This window comes from Polyodon spathula, chromosome 4 (genome assembly GCF_017654505.1).
Source record: "Polyodon spathula isolate WHYD16114869_AA chromosome 4, ASM1765450v1, whole genome shotgun sequence".
In the NCBI taxonomy this organism is placed as follows: domain Eukaryota; kingdom Metazoa; phylum Chordata; class Actinopteri; order Acipenseriformes; family Polyodontidae; genus Polyodon; species Polyodon spathula.
Genome location: NC_054537.1, coordinates 95957493 through 95976900, shown reverse-complemented (window position 1 = coordinate 95976900; position 19408 = coordinate 95957493). Strand labels below are relative to the sequence as shown.

The window sequence follows — 19408 nt, the reverse complement described above, 5'->3', positions numbered from 1 at the left end:
TTTCATAGATCCCGATTATCTAAAATCTTGACTACTGAATGTTATTTTATGTGAAGTAATCTAAGATTAGTTAAACATGGTCAATGAAAATGACCCATGGTTTGTTTACTATTTTTTTCGGTGACTTCTTGTATGAAGCCAAAATGTGAATTACCGATATCATGGATATATAACACCTACAATGACTATTAAAAAATTGCTGTATTTATATATATTTTTTTCTGTTTACAAGTCAAATATGCTCTCTTTTGTGCAAGCCAAAAATAATTAGGTTTTGATATACAGCTGATAAATCACAACGCTTTAAAAATGACTCATTTACATATTTGCTGGGTGGATTTAGTGCATAGCTGACACGGCTCATTCGCGGCTGCATCGGTGCCATGCCTACACAGTGACAACACCCCACGTGTCAGACAGGGAGATGCCCGGTTTTTAGGAGGACTGATTCATTGTATGAAACTTAGATCCTCCAATTTTAAACTGCCAATCATTTCGGAGTAAATTATTATATATATATATATATATATATATATATATATATATATATATATATATATATATATATATATATATATGATATATATTGTAACTGATTTTAAAAAATAAATGGGTGATCTTTACTTAGTTTTATTTACTTACATCCATGACAGTCAAACAGGTGGATAATCCTTCCATTGTTGCACAGCAATATGTTCAGCAACACTAACTCCATACAGCTTCATACAAACAGTCTTTAGTTTAACTACGACTTATATCATCTTAAAGTGTTATGCAGTTACAACTCTCCTATTTCTTATGTTTGTTGGTATTTCTTACTCTTTGTATGATTTTAAAGCATATCTGTATGGTATATATGGTCGAAAAACTATATTTGCTCTAGCCACAAACCTTGTTAGCACTGTTGCACACATTTATTTCACAAAACAACAAACAAAACACTGGAACAAATACCTTGGCACAAGGGCAAAATAAAGAGTCAAACAAAACAACAAACACAACACTGAAACAAATATACAGTCACAATGACCAAAATAAAGATTCAAACAAAACAACAAACAAATACACAGGCACAATGGCCAAAATAAAAAGTCAAACAAAACAACAGACAAACCACTGGAACAAATACACAGGCACAAAGGAGAAAATAAAGAGCCAAATAAAACATTGGAACAAATACATAGGCACAAGGGCCAAAATAAAGAGTCAAACAAAACAACAAATAAAACACTGGAACAAATACACAGGCACAAGGACCAAAATAAAGAGTCAAACAAAACAACAAACAAAACACTGGAACAAATACACAGGCATGAGGGCCAAAATAAAAAAGTTAAACAAAACAACAAACAAAACACTGGAACAAATATATAGACACAATGGCCAAAATAAAGATTCAAACAAAACAGTCAAACAAATACACAGGCACAATGGCCAAAATAGAAAGTCAAACAAAACAACAAACAAAACACTGATACAAATACACAGGCACAAGGGCCAAAATATAAAGTCAAACAAAACAACAAGCAAAACACTGGAACAAATATACAGACACAATGGCCAAAATAAAGATTCAAACAAAACAGTTAAACAAATATACAGGCACAATGGCCAAAATGATAAAGTTAAACAAAGCAGCAAACAAAACACTGATACAAATACACAGGCACAAGGGCCAAAATAAAAAGTCAAACAAAACAACAAGCAAAACACTGGAACAAATATACAGACACAATGGCCAAAATAAAGATTCAAACAAAACAGTCAAACAAATACACAGGCACAATGGACAAAATAAAAAGTCAAACAAAACAACAACAAAAAACACAGATACAAATACACAGGCACAAGGGGCAAAATAAAAAGTCAAACAAAACAACAAGCAAAACACTGGAACAAATATACAGACACAATGGCCAAAATAAAGTCTAACAAAACAATACAATATTAGGTAGACTGAGCATTCACCTTCACTACAGATATCAACACACATCAAAACACACCAAACTCCCTCCACCAAACAAAGAATTTCTCCTTCCATATATGTGGGCACTCCCCAAATAGCACCAATAAGCTAATGGCCACACCTGTGATTGCTAACAGGGATAGATTTAACCCTATCCCTGCCAACCTTACATTCCCCCACACACACTACTTACAGCAGCAGGGCTTTTGCCCTGCCATAGACTTCCAGAAAGCCTGTGCCAAAGTGCCACATGAAAGATTAATCATCAAACTGCAGTCTGTGGAATACAAGGAAGTGCAAGTGGATAGAAAACTGGTTAAAACACAGGCGAGTACTAGTGAGAGGAGAAAACTGTAACTGGGTTCATGGTTGGACCCCTCTGTTTCTTTTCTACATCAGTGACTTAGATCAGGGGGTAATATGCTGGCGGCACAAAGCTTAGGGGAGTGGCAGACATGCCTACAGCCACCCAGGAAATCCAAGAAGATTCAAACCATATACAGAACTGTTCAGAAACATAGCAAGTGAAATTCAATGTCAACAAATATAAAGTGTTGCACGCTAGTCAAAAAAGGATTCAAATACCAACTGGGGGTGATAGAAATAGAACAGACTCACCAAGAGAAATGTAGTGTGGTATTAGACTCATCGCTGTCAGTAACCACACAGTGTTGGGAAGCAATCAAAAAGGCAAACAGAATGCCTGGTATATGGTATTGCCAAAAGTGTAGAGTAGAAATCCAAAGAAGTTATGATGAGGTTCTACTTTTATAATGGATTGGTGAGACTGCACCTAGAGAACTGTGCCCAATTCTGGTCAACGAAGAGCAAACAGATTAATCCTAAGGCTTAAATGAATGATATATGAAGCTGAAAAATTCAATCTATTTAGCCTAGGAAAACAAATAATTAGCGGGACATGAATGAAGTCTTTAAAATCTTAAAAGGAGTTGACATAGTTAACCCTAACCAATATTTGAATAAAAGTACAGAAACCTCAGTAGCACTAGGGACAGTTATTAAGTGGAGATAGACTTAGGGGACTGAGGAATAGAGACCCTTCTTCACATAGACTGGTGAGTGTATGGAATGGCCTACCTAGTCATGTTGTTGGGGCAGAATCACTGTCACCCTAAGATCCAACTTGACAAAATTTTGAGAACAATCAGGTACTAGAAACTGGACACACATAGATGGGCCAAACAGACTCCTCTCGTTTGTACATTTCCATATATTCTTATGCTCTTAAATTAAAAAACTTGTGCAATTCCCCTGAGTACCCATTAGCAGATGTTAAGCACCATCTTAACCTGTATTGACTCATACTGGGAGAGGCTGTGTTGAGAAATTAGCAACTGCCACTGCTGTAACTTAGAGAGACAACCATTCACTCCACGAGCACTTACCCCTACCCTGTACTAACGTGGAATCCAGGAGGGGGCCAGCTCCAGTCTGATGGCAGTGTTGGGATTAGAAATCACAAATGTTTGTTGCAGAAACATGCACATTACTAGATCCACAGGATATTAAAGCATCAGAATCATGCAAAAACAATTCCTGATGCATTTGCATACAATACAAAAACAAATGATTACTGTAGGTTATATGATATGATTATTATATTATATATATATATATATATATATATATATATATATATATATATATATATATATATATATATATATATAACACACACACACACACACACACACACACACACACACACAAGTTTTCTTTCTGTACTCTCTGCTTATGAGGCAGAATTATATTTACATTTGTTTAAAAGGAAAGCAAGTATAAAGAAAATGCTCTTTAAATATAAATCACAACAAACAAAACAAATCACTAAATTAAAAGTCCCAGCTTCCAGTGCACCTTTTAAACCACTGTGGCCAGCTTGGGTATTTGCTATTTTTTTTTTTTTTACCAAAAGAAATAAAAAAAAAAACACATTTCTACCATTTGTCCCAAAACAATCAAATACATTAGCAGTCATATATTCCAAATGCTAGCTTCATCTTACCTGATAAAGTTACAAACCCCTTTGAGGACCATCCACAATATTGGTAAAGCTTGTTCTGTTTATCTCCTCAGTCACTAGTCACAGGGACACTTGTTCTCAGGTCAGAAATGTGGAAGAATGCAGCATCTTACAAGCAAGAAAACCTATACAAGCTTTTTATGCCAAGAATTAAAAAAAAAAACTAAGAAATTAAATAAATCCAGGGTGCCAATCCAGTGTAAATTTGTGTTAAAATTGAGGTAAAGTTCCCTAACAAGCTTTGTGTTAAAAGTGAGGTAAAGTTCCCTAACAAGCTTTTGATCAGCAAATCAAGTGGGAGGGACTGCAGAGGGAAAGTATTGAGTTGCAGAGGGTGGCTCATGGAAGTTAAAAAAGGCTGACAGCTCTATCCAATTATAGCCAAACTTTCAGGGTATTTTTGTCCTTTTGCTGCACCCATCTGAAATGACTCCTAAACCGAAGAGCTCTTCACTCTCTGTCCTGCAGAGACATGCTTTTAAAAACAGTAAAGTCCAAAAGCCCTGTGCTAAAACATGTATTTATTTTAGACAATAAGAATAAAATGAATGGGAGGGTTAATACAATGAATTTCCAATGGTAGCAGAACATTGCTTGGAATTAAGTAAGAAAGATATTGTTTAATCTGCCATATTCCTAGGAAATGTAACGGATTGTTTTTGTTGTTGTTGTTAGTTTTTTCCAGGGCATTGCAGTTTTTGGGGACGTTTATTCATTTTATTCATCCATTTCACAAATATTCACTATAACACAAGAAAGCCCTTAATCTCCTATTTAAATGTGGTCTGAACTTGAACAGAAGAGAAAAAGGCGGTTGAAAGGCTCTGAAATGTACAGCATGCCGGTGGAGGACTTCCTTGCTTCCGAAAGAAGGTTTAAACATCACAGACCCTCTCTCACACAAAGGGTTTTTTTAGTGTCTTATACAGAGGGACTGGCCCTGACACCACTGACCCATGGCTTTTAAGTGCCTGTTGTTTTGTTTGTAACATTCAGAAAATGCACTGCTCGTCCTTTTCAAGGCTGTCCAGCTCAGGAATACTATTTATATACTATTTATTCATCCCTAATACCACTTACAAAAGGGGTATTTGAACTACTATTTATACTATGCATTTAGTGGTTTACCGTTTTTAAAAAAATATGCTTTACCATACCTCTCTGTGCTTTACAGTGCTTACCTATGCTTAACCATGTTACTATGCTTTATCACACTGCTTTTACCGTGGAAACTTGTATAAGAGACAGTAATGTTGGTTTCTGGTTTAGCTTCAGTATAGGATTATGTTGTCAGTCAAGTCACTTTTTACAGTATTCTTTAAAATTGATTGTTAGCTTTTTTTTGTAGAAACTTTTGTAATTCTTTAACACGATGAATTTTCTCCGTAATATTGACATATCTCAAGGTTGTTTACAGGCATATAGAGTTATATTTAACAGTCTAAGCAGTGGCTTTTTAAATGTAGATGCTCTTTAACTTCAGGGTTTAATATAGACTGCCAGGGTTTATATAGTCAAGTTTATGAAAAATCATATTTATACAGGACACCATACTTATTTGTAATGCTTATTTTCGTTGACAGTGTCTTTATTTGCAAATGCTGGTTTTGCATTAAAAAATGAGGTTTGCTGCAGCTTGACACAAGTTGTTTTGACGAAAGCCTCAATTGTGCCACCTGGTGAACGCAGAGGTATATGACAGCATGTTGACACCCATTGAAAGATGTAGTACAGTATCAAGAAAGTGTTCTGTCTGACAGTACAGGAAATCAGTGATAATTAATGAGGAATGAACAGTCTATTAAATCCTGGAGGCAGTCTGACTCTAAAATTATTTCCTTTCCAAAAATAAAGGCTCTTTAATGTACTTTCCAGCACTGCCTGGTTAAAACCTGTATGGGCTCAGTTGGGGACTGTCTGCTTAGTTATTTTAAAAGCTAAAGTTCTGAATCAAGTGCTGTGTGCATATGTACAGCATATATGTATATATTTGTAGTTGAAATATTATAGATAAAAGTCTTGCCTCTTTTATAAGGTGGTTATGACCAAATGTAAAATTTCATGAATTGGGTGATTCTATTCCAAATCAGCAATATCACGCAAAGACATTTGATGGGGCTTGGGACTAAATCTGCGCCATAATTTCAAGCAGAAACAATTGATGATAAGCCACTGGGTGGGCAGATAGTACTCAACTGTGCCATATCTTTTCTTACCTATGCAAGTGTTACATACAGACGGATTGATGGACAGACAGACACCCCACTGTATCTCCAGAACTTGCTATCTTCAATCATGTATGTAGAATAATGTTAATGCAGTTGGAGCATCCTAACTGGGATACTAATAATTGGGATGTCTGCTTAAATGGGATGCAGTTCTTCGCAATGCTCTTTATGTTGTTTAATGGGGACATCACTTTGTTTAATTGGGATACAGCATTTTCAAATGATGAACGGAGATCGCTTTTCAGAGCAAGACAGTTCTGCATAGCACAGTGCAGTGAGTACGTGAGTGTGTGATTACCCTGGGACTGGTGTAAACCATGTTAAACTGCTAAAAGAGCTGGAGTCTTGGGGTTTCTCAGGCTGCTGTTGTTGCAAAGAAAGTTGGTGTGTTAACATCACAGGTGCCTAGCCTTGTGATAAGATGTGATTTCATTCATTTTCATTTTATGTAGAAATAAAAAAACAGTGTTTAATTTTGCTTAGGAGCAAAAATTAGATTTTATTGTTTTTCTTTTCATTTAGAAACAAAAAAAATGCGACTGTCGTCTCAGCTGCCTCTTGTTTAATTGGGACAACCGCTTATTCAGGATATTTTTCTGACTGTGCCAAGTTTCATGACAACAGGACGAGTGGTTCTGCAGATATGTATGACATGTAAGTGTCACATAGAAATGGGCAGACAGACTCCACCATCTATCCCCAGAATATGACATTCTCCACAGTGTATGTTAATACCAAGTTTCATGACAACTGGATGAGCGGTTCTGCAAATATTTTGAGAATGTGTGAAGTGTGACATCTCTGCTGTATTCCCTTAATAGGGGATTTCATAATATGAGTGATGAAGGGCTACTTTTTACTACTTGAACTCAATGCACCGTTTTACAAATTCCACCAGTTCTGTAAAGCTCTTTGACATTATTGTCAGCATATCATCACTATGATGTATGCTTTTTATTTCTTCTTCAGTGGTTTAACATAAATAGTGCTGAATTGCAAACTACATATTGTGTAACACAGGACACCTGAACACTTTCAAACAAGGCCAGTGTGTTATGGTCCCAACATGTCTAGTAAATTGTAATGCTCAATTTGTCAATGATCCCATTCTCTGTTTTGCACCGAAGATCGGCTGGGAAGGATAGACGATTTAGTTGGTCTCAGAGCTTGGTCTTGTTGCAAGTACCTTTCCAATACTGCTATGGGACACTGTATAAAGGAATCGAAATACCATATCTAACAGTGGCTTAAAATGATATGCAGTCATTGATTTATTTTTGCTGACATTGCTTCCTTTGCTGCCTGTAAAAAAAAAAAAAAAAAAACACAAAAAAAAGAGGATTATTTAGAAGACAAGCCATTTCCTCCCTGTCAAATACAGATGAACCTACTACATCAACAACCAACTGAAATCCTTCATCAGCAAAGCCAAAAATAACGTAAAACCTTCTGAAATTCATTGTCATGAAGGCAGTGAAACTGCTAAGGGTATCACCATGATATAAATCAAGCAACCAATACCCTGACATGATCTTCAGTGGTACTTCTCTGTTTTACTCTAGGTGTTTTCAGAAAGGCACTAAAGACTAAAGGTCATTGCACACTGGATCCGATAACGCATCTGAATTTAACATGCATCTAAACAGAAAAAAAAGCATGTGCATTCTCTATTGCACCTTGCAGACTGAGTCTGCCTTAAATACGGTACTTCGATCACATAATGACTTTAAAAAAAAAAGGCCAAAACACTAAAAATCAATTCCCTGGCCACATTCCACCCTCAAGCAAGAATGGAAGGCCCATGGTGTGTTTTTACCATTATTATGCTATGTATTAATTATGCTTTACAGTGGTTAACGATATTTATTTTACAATGCCTTATCGTAGTTGTTTGTGAATTACCATACTTGTCTGTTATGGACTATGCTTTACTACACTATCCTGTGTTTTTACCATGGTATGCTGCAGTTACTGTAACTTGTAGAAGGGTACTCAGTAATCACTGCATGCTAAATTAATTGGTTTGGTTGCATTCTGAGTTTAGATAAAACACTGTTGTTATTTACATTTCTTATCATCTAGCTCTCCCTTTACATTATGCTATTTATACATATGTTTTCCCATCTATAAAATAAAAATAAAAATTGATGAATTGATTCACCTGCATTAATGTATTTTTTACCAGCTGTCATCAATGAAAGGGAGGATGTGGACATAAACCAACTGGTGTTAATGGAGTTTGAGGGCATTACCTCCTTCTGAAGAGTGATAGGTGTTAACAACAGTTCAAATATAATAATGGTGGGAGTACCATATTTCTGAATTAGGCACCCTTCTCAGTAACTAGACACAGATATGTCTATGACTAACCTGCTTTTAATGCCTCTGCCTACAGCAGAAGTCTGGGAAATGAACTAAGAGTGAAAGTACATGGATTGGAAAAGTTTATTCTTTTGTCACAAAATGCAAGAAACAAAAGCCATAAAAAATGGATATACATATAATTACCTTGTATGTGTGTGTGTGTGTGTCAATAAAGAAAGAATTGGGATAATAATACAATTATGAAATAACAACTCTACATAAAATTAAGTTTTTAATAAGCCTGTAAAAAGCCAATGTTTCTGCAAGGGATATACAACATATCTCTCCAAGACAAAGGCAAATCATTGAGCTTTTGCAAGTTTATTAATGATCTTAAATTTTATTAACACTGCTGGCAAGATTGTTACTTTAAAGTATGGAAAACATGTGTATATTTAAATGCAACTAAGCTATTTTCATGTCTGCAGTTCGGTTATTTACTTAATATCTGTTAAGAAGAAAGGGTCCCATAACTGTGAAAGCAACCACAATGTCTTTTTTTTTTGTTTGTTTTTGTTTGTTTTTTCTTGTTTGTCCTCGTCATTTTAGAATCTATCACTAAGTGTTGTCTTCCTGGTGGCTGGCCTGCCTGAATCCCTTTCTGTTTCTGCCCCACTTCCTGTCAAGTCAGTATCCTTGAAATATTTCTCTCTGCAGTGTGTAGCGCAAGGCTTGCATCCTTCAATGTTTGTTCTGTCCGCTGACACCTGTAGAATGAGGTCCCCTGGATGGTTTGCCATTATCCACAGATAATCTGTCTGGATTTGGCAGCTCAGACTTACCATAATCCTCCTCAAGGCCTTTTCCCTGCTTTGACCTTAGACGGCGTCTGCCTGAAGTATGTAACAGGTTGGGATTTTCACAATGCTTGCTGCTATCCCTGGAACATTGTTCTTGAGCCTCATGCTTTGCAATGGCAAGCTTGGGAATCAAGGGTTTGCAGGGAAGTATGCTCTTTCTTTCATCTTGGATGATGGGTGCAGGGGCTGCCCTGATTGACCTTGCTGTGTTCAGGGGTGTTTGGGCTAATGGAGTTTCCTTTAAATGACTGCTTTTAAACATCCCAGCCGAGGTGTCAAAGTCCTCTTTTGTTTGATTTTTTCCCTTTCTGGGGTAAGGTTCATCAATGGTGGCGGCCAGTTTCTGGGTAGCCATATTGGCTTCCAGCTGAATCCCCTTGATTTTCTGTAGCTGAGCTTCTTTCACTTCACTGGAGAGCTCCAAAGGGGCAAGCTTCAAAGGTCTCCTTGAGCAGATGTCCTCAGATTCTTTCGGTTGTGGTGTTGATCTAACTGGTACTGCCTCCGTCGGTGCTGGACCTTCAAACAGGGGTTTAGCTGTAACCTGACCTGGTCTGTCATCTCCACGGCTATTTGACAGATGGAAACCATGTGCTTTGAGAACCTTGCCATTCTTAACCAGAGGCTTGACTTCACTGACTGTATTTTTAAATTGGGAGGTCACCAGCTCCTCGTTTTGAGTCCCCTGCAAAAACAATAAATTTAAATAAGATCTTGCAAGCACAATGTGCAATAAAGACACACAATGGTTCTGAGTGGACTATGAAAAACTATTTGAAGTGTTTACAGCAAAATAAGTTACAAGTATGTTTTAATAGTAAATGCAATATATATTGCCTGAAGTGTGTAACAGGTTTGATTTTTTTTTTTTTTTCAGAATACCACATTTTCTTAACATAAAACAAGTAAAAAAAAATAAAATAAATAAAAATCAATATACTGTATTAGCAGTGCACTAATGAATTAGTGATCAGACGCACAGTTTAGCAGGGACAGTCCCGGTTTCCCATCAGAGGTACCAGTGTCCTGACATTTTGCTCAAAATCTTTAAAACTGGAAGGCCCGGAGATGTACTCATACCTAGAAGCCCCGCAGCAGTCTTTGTGACGGCTGCATTCAAAACACTGTAAATGGTATAATGAAAGGAGAAACAGTCGGATGTGAAAATAAAATCTACAAATTGTTATAAATTAATTACAAATATAAAACAGAAAATTATTTTATTTTTCACTTTGATATTATGGACTTGTTTTGTGTTGATTAGTGGCAAAAACTCCTAATTAAATCCATTTTGATTCCATGTTGTAACAAAATAAAATGTGAAAAAGTCCAAGGGGAGTGAATACTTTTGAGATCCACCAATATACATAACAAATCAAAACAAGAAAATGTAAATAAATAAACTGGTTTACAACATACAGTACATATTTATAAAACTGAAACGATAGCAATACGTTGTCTACTTTTCAACAGCAATTGATTTATTATCAGATGAGCAAAAGCAACTGAACGACGAAGATAAATAAACTTAGAAAAAAAACATTTTACAGACACACACACAGCACAAGTTATTAAAAAAAGTCCAATTTATTTATCTTTTTTTCAACAAAAGGGTATTCCTTTATGTGTAAGGGTGGTGGATAATTCACTGATACATGGGAGACAGAAGTCAGTACTTGAAACACTGCACAGGTGCTCAGTTTCATTTAGTTATGTTTTTCTTTTAGCCCGCAGATGGCGATGTTGTCCGTGGCCTGCCTACCAGCAATGGTAGGCAGAACCACAGGAATACCAAAGTCGGTAAACAGTTCAAGAGCAGTAGCACTCACAGGTGCTCAAAAGAATAATAAAAAACAAAAGGCAAAAGAAACAAGGAAAATAAAACACAATAAATCAGACTACAAGTAAAAGGTGCTGCACTCGGCCACGTTACCGCGGCTGTCGCTACCCGCACGGCTCGAGTCTCCGTCCTACACTCGCTGCTCCCTCAGCCTGCTGTAGATATACATAGGGGGTCTGCCCAAGGTTTCACACTACCACTATTTTTTTGTTTTCTTCCCTTTTAGATTTTTCACGGTTTTTCTCCCATTCGTTCTCAGTCCTAGACCAGAGCTTCCGCAAGCTCAGCATTTCTTAAAGGGAACAGCAGAACATTATTTTATAGGGCTAGCAATCCCCCAAGACCCGCCTCTCAGCCACTCAGAGAGAGGGAACGCCCACACACCATGTCACTGCATGACCGACAGGCGGATATTGTAAGGCTGCTGCCCCTCTTCCCGCAGCACTCTGAACGCATCAAAAGTGTCAGCACAGATCTTCCCTGTTACACTTTACCTGAGTCTAAGGCTGTTCACAATCAACTCAGATAATGCGCTTCTCCACGCCGCCTTTCTGCACAGGGCACAGTTGTCCGAAGTTTTATTTTTATTGCACTTGCCAACTTAGCAATACTTCCATGCCATCTGATTCAAAACACCAACTCCATATTTTGTTGCGTAGTAAAACTCCACGGTCTCTGGTATTTATTTTCACTAGTCCCGATGCTAATCGACTGACCAAAGCAGCACAGCTGGCAAGCAGGCGCCAGCCTTCAAAAGGCCGATTGAAAACAATAGACTGTTAGTCATTCACTCAGGCAGAGAGTCGATTACAGCTAAACACATTGCAGACTAATAAAAAAAACTTATAAAGTAGAATACCATTTTGTATAATCACAATACATTGTTTTCTGTGTGGCTGTCAATGTGACTGCTCCCGGGGCTTTTAGGTATAATGTAATATATCTCCTTTATTTCTGCACTCCCACGTTTCATGCTTAGAATATTTAATACATACGGACAGAAAGGTACATGAACGCGCAGCCCCATATGTGTTAGACAACTGGAGAAAATGACATTTAAAAACAAAAAAAATGCCAAAATGACTGCTGCAGGGCTTCTAGTGTTAAAAAGTATCGGTTTTCAGCCACTTCATGTAGTGCCACACTATCTAAATACCTTTTGTCAAAATAACGTAAACACTGGCACCTGCAGTGAAAACAAAATTTAAAAATTTAAAAAACTAGGTACTAGGGTAATCAATTAACTAATAACTAATTGATTATCCTAGTACCACATAACTAATTAGCCACAAATTATACACACTGAAGTGTACCGAAATTAGATAATACTTTGATAATACAAACAGTGAGAGGATGGCTATTTAAATAACCATTCAAATTTAACCCTCTGACGCTTTAAGGTCAGCTAGCACTGTCTTTTTGTGCCTCCCAAAGGTAAAATTGGAAAGGAAAGGAAAGCACTGTTATAATTTCTACAGATTGTGGAACTCATGACATTTTCTAATAGAAGTGCTGTGTCGGTCAATATTTTAAATCAAGATTTAAGATTTACTTTTATAGTTCAGATTTTTAAACCTGACTTAAAAACATAATTGCTTTTGTCTATTTTATTTTATTTTGTTTTTTTCTTTCATTCTTGTTCATTTCTTGCTGTCTTCAATAGTTTTATTTTGATTACAATTATTTATTGTTATTTTTACTACTTCTTAATACTGCACAGTTCAGTTTCAACCGACATGTAAAGGCTTTCAGATATTGTGGTATCAAAGGCTCCACGTAAGTAAAATACATTGAATTAAATTCAAATTGAAATTATATAAGATGAACACAAGTAGATCAGAAGACATCAGGCCTAAAACTTAAAGAGAAAAGAAAAGACAAATTTGCTTAAGGAAATCAATTTAATATAACGTTTTCAGTTTGTTACGGTTTATTAAAATGTCTCACTTACGAGCATTCCTGACGTCCCTGCTCTCATTCTCTGTTTAATCATTTCCTTCTGCGTATGCGTTTCTCTATTCCACTTTGCCACCCTGGTGCTGAAACAGCTCTGCTTTAGAAACTGATAGCTAGGGACAGAAGCTTAGCAATATTACTGTAAGATAATAAAAAGATTAAGGTCAGTATATAAGCAGGTACGTCAGTTTGCAGGCAAACTGCATGGGGATTGGAACAGAGAAGATCTGGAAACTACATATAGTATTCAGTTGCTTTAATCCTATAATTGTATTTACTCCAAAAGCTATACAATATAATGTTTAGAACAAACTCATGACTGTGTTGTATGCACACCTGCAATATCTTTTCCAGCACAATGTTAATTATGTTGGTAGTTAACATTCCCACCCCCTGGTAGTTCAGCAGTGAAATTAAATTAAACAGATGCCCCTTGATAATGTCATAGAATCAGCTTGGCGTAAAACAACATACCTTCCAATAGGAAGTAACACAGACCCACCTATGTGTCAATGCAAGTGCTGTACCTTACACTTTCACTGTGCCTTTTCAGACCACCTGTCACATTAAATAAAACGGCACCAGTGCTGAATTTATAACAGTCAGATTACCTGTCCTGTTCTATAACTGTATACATTAATCCTTTTAATAGAAGTTTTAGTGTGTAAACTCCATACCTATATATTTACTTACAGTATTCCAAATAGGGTCAGTTAGAATGCTTAGATAGGCATAAATAATTACACAACTAGCTTTAAGGAAGAAAGAAAACCATAGAATGTATACTTCCACTGAGAAAAAATAGCCCCTGAGGACTGTTTCAAATATTTTATACTTTATTTGCCATAAACATAAATTGAACATTGCCATTTATAGAAACATTTTCAAGATTAAATGGCATTCAGGAATTGAAAGCAGGCTGATTTCCTAAACCCGTGGGAGGATTCATGGAACTGCCAACCACTGCACTGGCATTTGCTGCTAACATCACGGAAACGGAGGAGACAGACCTGTGTAGCGCGCAGTCTTTCCCGTCCATGGCGAGCACAGGAGAAATGTATATCAAACCAGATCTTGTTATTCCTGATTTTCTGTAATTCTTAGCGACAGAGATGAAAAGATTGTTGAATAATTTGAACTCTGTTTCAGTTACTATGTTGACATTTCTACCTTCAGAAACACTGTTTAGATAGTGATTTATGCCAGCTCTAATACCACAAAAATTTGAGATGCTGTATTCATTTCCTTAAGCATTTCTAACTGTTGCATACAATTGCCAAAGCTGATGTTTTTTTGTTGTTGTTTCAACCTGCTATTAAAAACATTCATTGCCCATTAAGTTGTTTTTCTATTGGTTTTTTTCAGTTTTGTTCTAGAATTTCATCTAGTTGTCTGTTAGAAATATTAAGCAGTCTACTTACAGACTGAGTCTTTTGTTTTTTCAATGGAGGTTGAGAAGCATTTTGTTCTGCTTCACTCTCATTAAGAAATTGTTCAAATGACAATCCTCCAGTCAGCCACAATTATGTGTAAAAAAAGTACCTCCTATTTTCTGTTCCGAATGCTCCTTTATCTAATCTCCATCTGGTCCTTGTTTCTTTTTTTAAAAAAGGACAAAACTAACTTGTGGAAAGCCCCTCGTTTTTAATTATTATTATTAAGGCATAGTAATATTAATGGATCGGGTAAGTGACTTAGTCTGTGATGTCATAGCTTGCGGTTAGACAATTATTACTGCACTGTCATGAGATCTTGTTCAGCCAATCGCAGCACTTCATTTATCCAAGTCATTTTTTTAACAGACATTGATGTATATTTGTTTAGAATATATTAAAATCATGTAAAAAGTGGGCAATGAATTGTAGTTAAATGTAATTGAGATTTGTATACAGAATGTATTTAGTATACAAAAAGTATATACTATACTTACTGTACATAGAGGGAGAGCTTGGAACTGTTCCCTTGAACACTAGATGGAGACAATGGCCACCATACATATTTCCACTGGCAGTCGCTGAGTCAAATGTCAATGTATTACCTCTGGCACCACTAGCTCAAGTTCTTCTGTTCTTCTCAAAGTCTTCTGTGCATCACATCTTGAATATGGACCGTTAGCTAATTAAACTATGTCACGAGTCTATATCACCAGTTCCCTATTTCTGTTGTCTTCTGTGCTGTTTTTCTTCTTTCTAGACAAGCCTTCTTTATGCTTTTCACCCTGTCTCATTATTGTACAGCAACATACAATATTCTCAAGGGAACAAGTCAAAGTACTGCAACACAAAGGCATACCAAGCAGTTTAGGGGAGAAAAAGATTAAGTTAAAAACAATGGAGTAAATCAAAGGGAACAGTAAAACACGCCTCCTATGTTTTTTAAGTATTTTTTTTTTTTTAATCTATTTTAAGTCTTCTCTGCTCTTCTTCTATAACTTGGCCTAAAGCAAAATACACCGTACTCATTGCAGGACCAGGAACAATCTATATTTAAACCATCTGTATATCGTGTTCACCCTTAAAAACTTTGTCCCACTTTATATTCTTTTTTTTTGTTTGTTAAAAAAAGCCTTTTAAAATCATCTAGTCTATATGTTATAAGTTCTTTGGTTCTTTGAGTTAGTGGCTCTAACTTTTAAAAATGTGTCATTTCAACGTTTTGTAGCATTTGTATGTGGGGGGGACACGGGGGTCGATACAATCTAAAACTAAGACAGATGTGTGTTCTGAAAAGCTGAACTTTCTTTTATGCAGCGAGAAGTCTAACAATTCCTTTATTTCTGAAACAGGTACGTATTTAGAATCATATAGAAGTATACAAGTCTTATTTGTTGCTGTGAGTAGGCTACATAAGAACAAAAGAAAGTTTACAAACGAGAGGAGGCCATTCGGCCCATCTTGCTTGTTTGGTTGTTAGTAGCTTATTGATCCCAGAATCTCATCAAGCAGCTTCTTGAAGGATCCCAGGGTGTCAGCTTCAACAACATTACTGGTGAGTTGGTTGCAGACAGCTACAATTCTGTATAAAAAAAGTGCGTCTTATTTTCTGTTCCGAATGCCCCTTTATCTAATCTCCACCTGGTCCTTGTTTCTTTTTTTACATCGAAAAAGTCCCTTGAGTCCACATTGTCAATACCACTTAGAATTTTGAATGCTTGAATTAGATCGCTGCATATTCTTTGTTCAAGAATTAATAGATTCATTATTTTAGTCTGTCTGCATATGACATGCCTGTGTAGCGAGTTGACCAGAACTGATCACAATATTCTACATGAGGTCTTAGTAATGCATTGTAAAGTTTTAACATTACTTCTCTTGATTTAAATTAAAAACGATTCACTATATACAAGCATTTTGTTGTCTTTTTTATAGCTTCCCCACATTGTCTAGATGAAAACACTTCTGAGTCAACATAAACTCCTAGGTTTTTCCATAGATTATTTCTTCAATTTCTGTATCTCCTACATGGTATTTATAATGCACATTTATATTGCCTGAATGCAGTACCTTACACTTTTTTCTATTAAATGTCATTTGCCATGTGTCTGCCCAGTTCTGAATGATGTTTAGATCATTGTGAATGAGCTTTGTTGCTGCAACGGTGTTTGCCACTCCTACTATTTTTGTGTCATCTGCAAATTTAACAAGTTTGTTTACTATACCAGAATCTAAGTCATTAATGTAGATTAAGAATAGCGAGGACCTAATATTGATCCCTGTGGTACTCCAGTGGTTACCACACTCTATTCTGAGGTTTTTCCTCTAATCAGTACTTTCTGTTTTCTACATGTTAACCACTCCCTAATCCATGTACATGTGTTTCCTTGAATCCCTACTGCGTTCAGTTTGAGAACTAATCTTTTATGCAAGACTTTGTCAAAAGCTTTCTGGAAATCTAAATAAACCATGTCATATGCTTTGCAATTATCCATTATCGATGTTGCATCCTCAAAAAAATCAAGCAAGTTAGTTAGACACGATCTCCCTTTCCTAAAACCATGTTGACTGTCTCCCAGGACCCTGTTACCATATAGGTAATTTTCCATTTTGGATTGTATTATAGTTTCCATAAGTTTACATATAATAGAAGTCAGGCTTATTGGTCTGCAGTTCCCTTTTTGTGGATCAGTATTATGTTTGCAATTATCCAGTCTGTCGGTACAACCCCTGTGCCAAGAGACTGTTGCATGATCTTGGTTAGCGGTTTGTAAATAACTTCTTTCATTTCTTTACTTTTGGGAGGATCTCATCTGGCCCAGGGGATTTGTTTATTTTAAAATCTCCTAGTCCCTTTAACACTTCTGCCTCTGTTATGCAGAAGTAATTTAAAACCTGATAGGAACTGGATGACGTGGGGCATATTGTCCGTATCCTTCTTTGTAAAAACTTGTGAAAAGTAATCATTTAATATATTTGCTATTTTTTTCTCTTCATCTTTGTTTTTGTCATTTATATCTCTTAGACATTTAACCTCCTCTTTGAATTTTCTTTTGCTGTTGTAATATTGGAAAAACTTTTTGGGATTGGTTTTAGTCCCCTTTGAAATGCTCATTTCTATCTCTCTCTTGGCCTTTCTATCTTTCTTTTTGACTTGCATTTGCATTTGCAGTTCCAAGCACTCTTTCTGTGTACTGTCCCTTTTAACCCTTTGTGGTCATATGCCGGACATTACAATTTTCCCTTTCCAGGCCGTCGTAAAACACAGGTCTCTAGTCGTTTTTTCTCAGGAAAACCTTTCAGGCCGAGTGAGACCAATAAGAGCCGAATGAATCTGAAAAAGGGCGTATCTGATAGCCCCCTGCACCACAGCTATAACACAGACAAAAACAAAGGAGATATCTGCTTCTACATCCAGCGCTCAAAGAATATCAAACATTTGCAGAGCTTTTTGAGATGTTATAGTAATACAATAATGACTTGGATCGCATGATTGAGGAGTTTGCTGATAAAACGAGTGATCAGGTGATGATTTGTCTATAAAGAGGTATGTGAAAAATACAGCAAACAAGGGGTGGGGCTTGGCTGGAGATGCAGTACTGAGTGTACTTTTGCGATTCAATGCCTTTTAAGCCTGTTACTTAGAAAAAAAAAATTTAAACAGCGTGTGTGAAAATAAATTGGACCCGACGCCCCTGACAAGCGCTGAATAAATGGACTCTGTAAAGTGACTGTTTTAGCTGATTTTTTTTTTTTTTTTTAATTTACATTTTTTTTTTTAAATAGCCATCCCTTTTCTCTGGATGTTTTCTCTATTTGTCTTTATTCTACTTCTGTTAGTCTCTGTTTCATTCCTTCATAGTTTACCTTACAATTGTAAACCATAACCTGTGTGTTTGTGTATATATATATTAAACTTACAATATATATTTTGTAAGTTTAAGTTTAGTTTCTACAGTTGTCAACCTGCTTTTGAACTGCTTCTAAACTGCTGTGTGTTGCTGTATGATATAGTACGGTGGCTCTGAAGTGAGAAACACAAGCAAATAAAATGTTAGCGATCTGCAAACAAAAAGTTAGCATATATATATATATATATATATATATATATATATATATATATATATATATATATATATATAGTCAGCATTGCACTTCACAACAGGACCCAGGACACAGAAATGGAAAAATCTTTAATAAAAAACACCAAAACTCAAAATAAAAAAAAAACACCTAGCTCTTACAAGCACTAACTACACATGAACAGGAACCTAAACTATAAACAGGAGAGCTAGGCTGGAGAGCTGGCTGTTTACCTGTTATACAAAAAAAAAAAATCACAAAAAAGGCTTTTTACACAGTAGCTTTTTTTATAACTGTTGAAAGCATCATCAACCAGGCCCTCCACACAGCAGCAGCCCTGAGCACACTGGCTGCTTTCTTTAAATACCCTGCACCTGGCTCTAATTTACAATGATAGCCAGATGCAGGGGATAATTATTAATAAACCAATTAAACAATTAAACACACAAATGTGTATTCGTGCATGTTTTTGGCTGAGTGATCGGACATTGCTGCACCTGTCCCTCCCCTTTGTCTTTACAAGACACTGGTCATTTAACGGCCATCTCCCTCCACCCTTAAAAGACCACCCACCCTCAAGTCCCATCTCCTTGGTTTTCACCTTCTTCCACGGGTGGATTTGAGGGTGGGCTGGTCCCTCCGGCGCTTCCAGGGAGGGGCCGCAAAAGGGCGACATGGGACCCCACCGGGATGA

The 19408-nt window shown here is 36.4% G+C and overlaps 2 protein-coding genes across 2 annotated transcripts in view; both read right to left on the bottom strand.

Annotated features, from left to right (window-relative positions):
* The window catches only part of LOC121315184 (collagen alpha-1(XXII) chain-like), a 107901-nt gene extending 103602 nt beyond the window's left edge, over nucleotides 1-4299 (bottom strand). The window contains exon 1 of the mRNA XM_041249234.1: nucleotides 3993-4299. The gene's annotated coding sequence lies outside the window, so the exon portion shown is untranslated. The remainder of the gene's footprint in view (nucleotides 1-3992) is intronic.
* A 2491-nt stretch (nucleotides 4300-6790) lies between these two features.
* Nucleotides 6791-16092, bottom strand: LOC121315183. The gene is made up of 3 exons (XM_041249233.1): nucleotides 13194-16092; nucleotides 9385-10087; nucleotides 6791-7540 (listed from the first exon to the last, which is right to left on the bottom strand). The coding sequence occupies exons 1-3, from the start codon at nucleotides 13233-13235 to the stop codon at nucleotides 7389-7391; spliced, it is 897 nt and encodes a 298-aa protein (XP_041105167.1). The 5' UTR covers nucleotides 13236-16092; the 3' UTR covers nucleotides 6791-7388.
* Between the last annotated feature and the right edge of the window lie 3316 nt (nucleotides 16093-19408).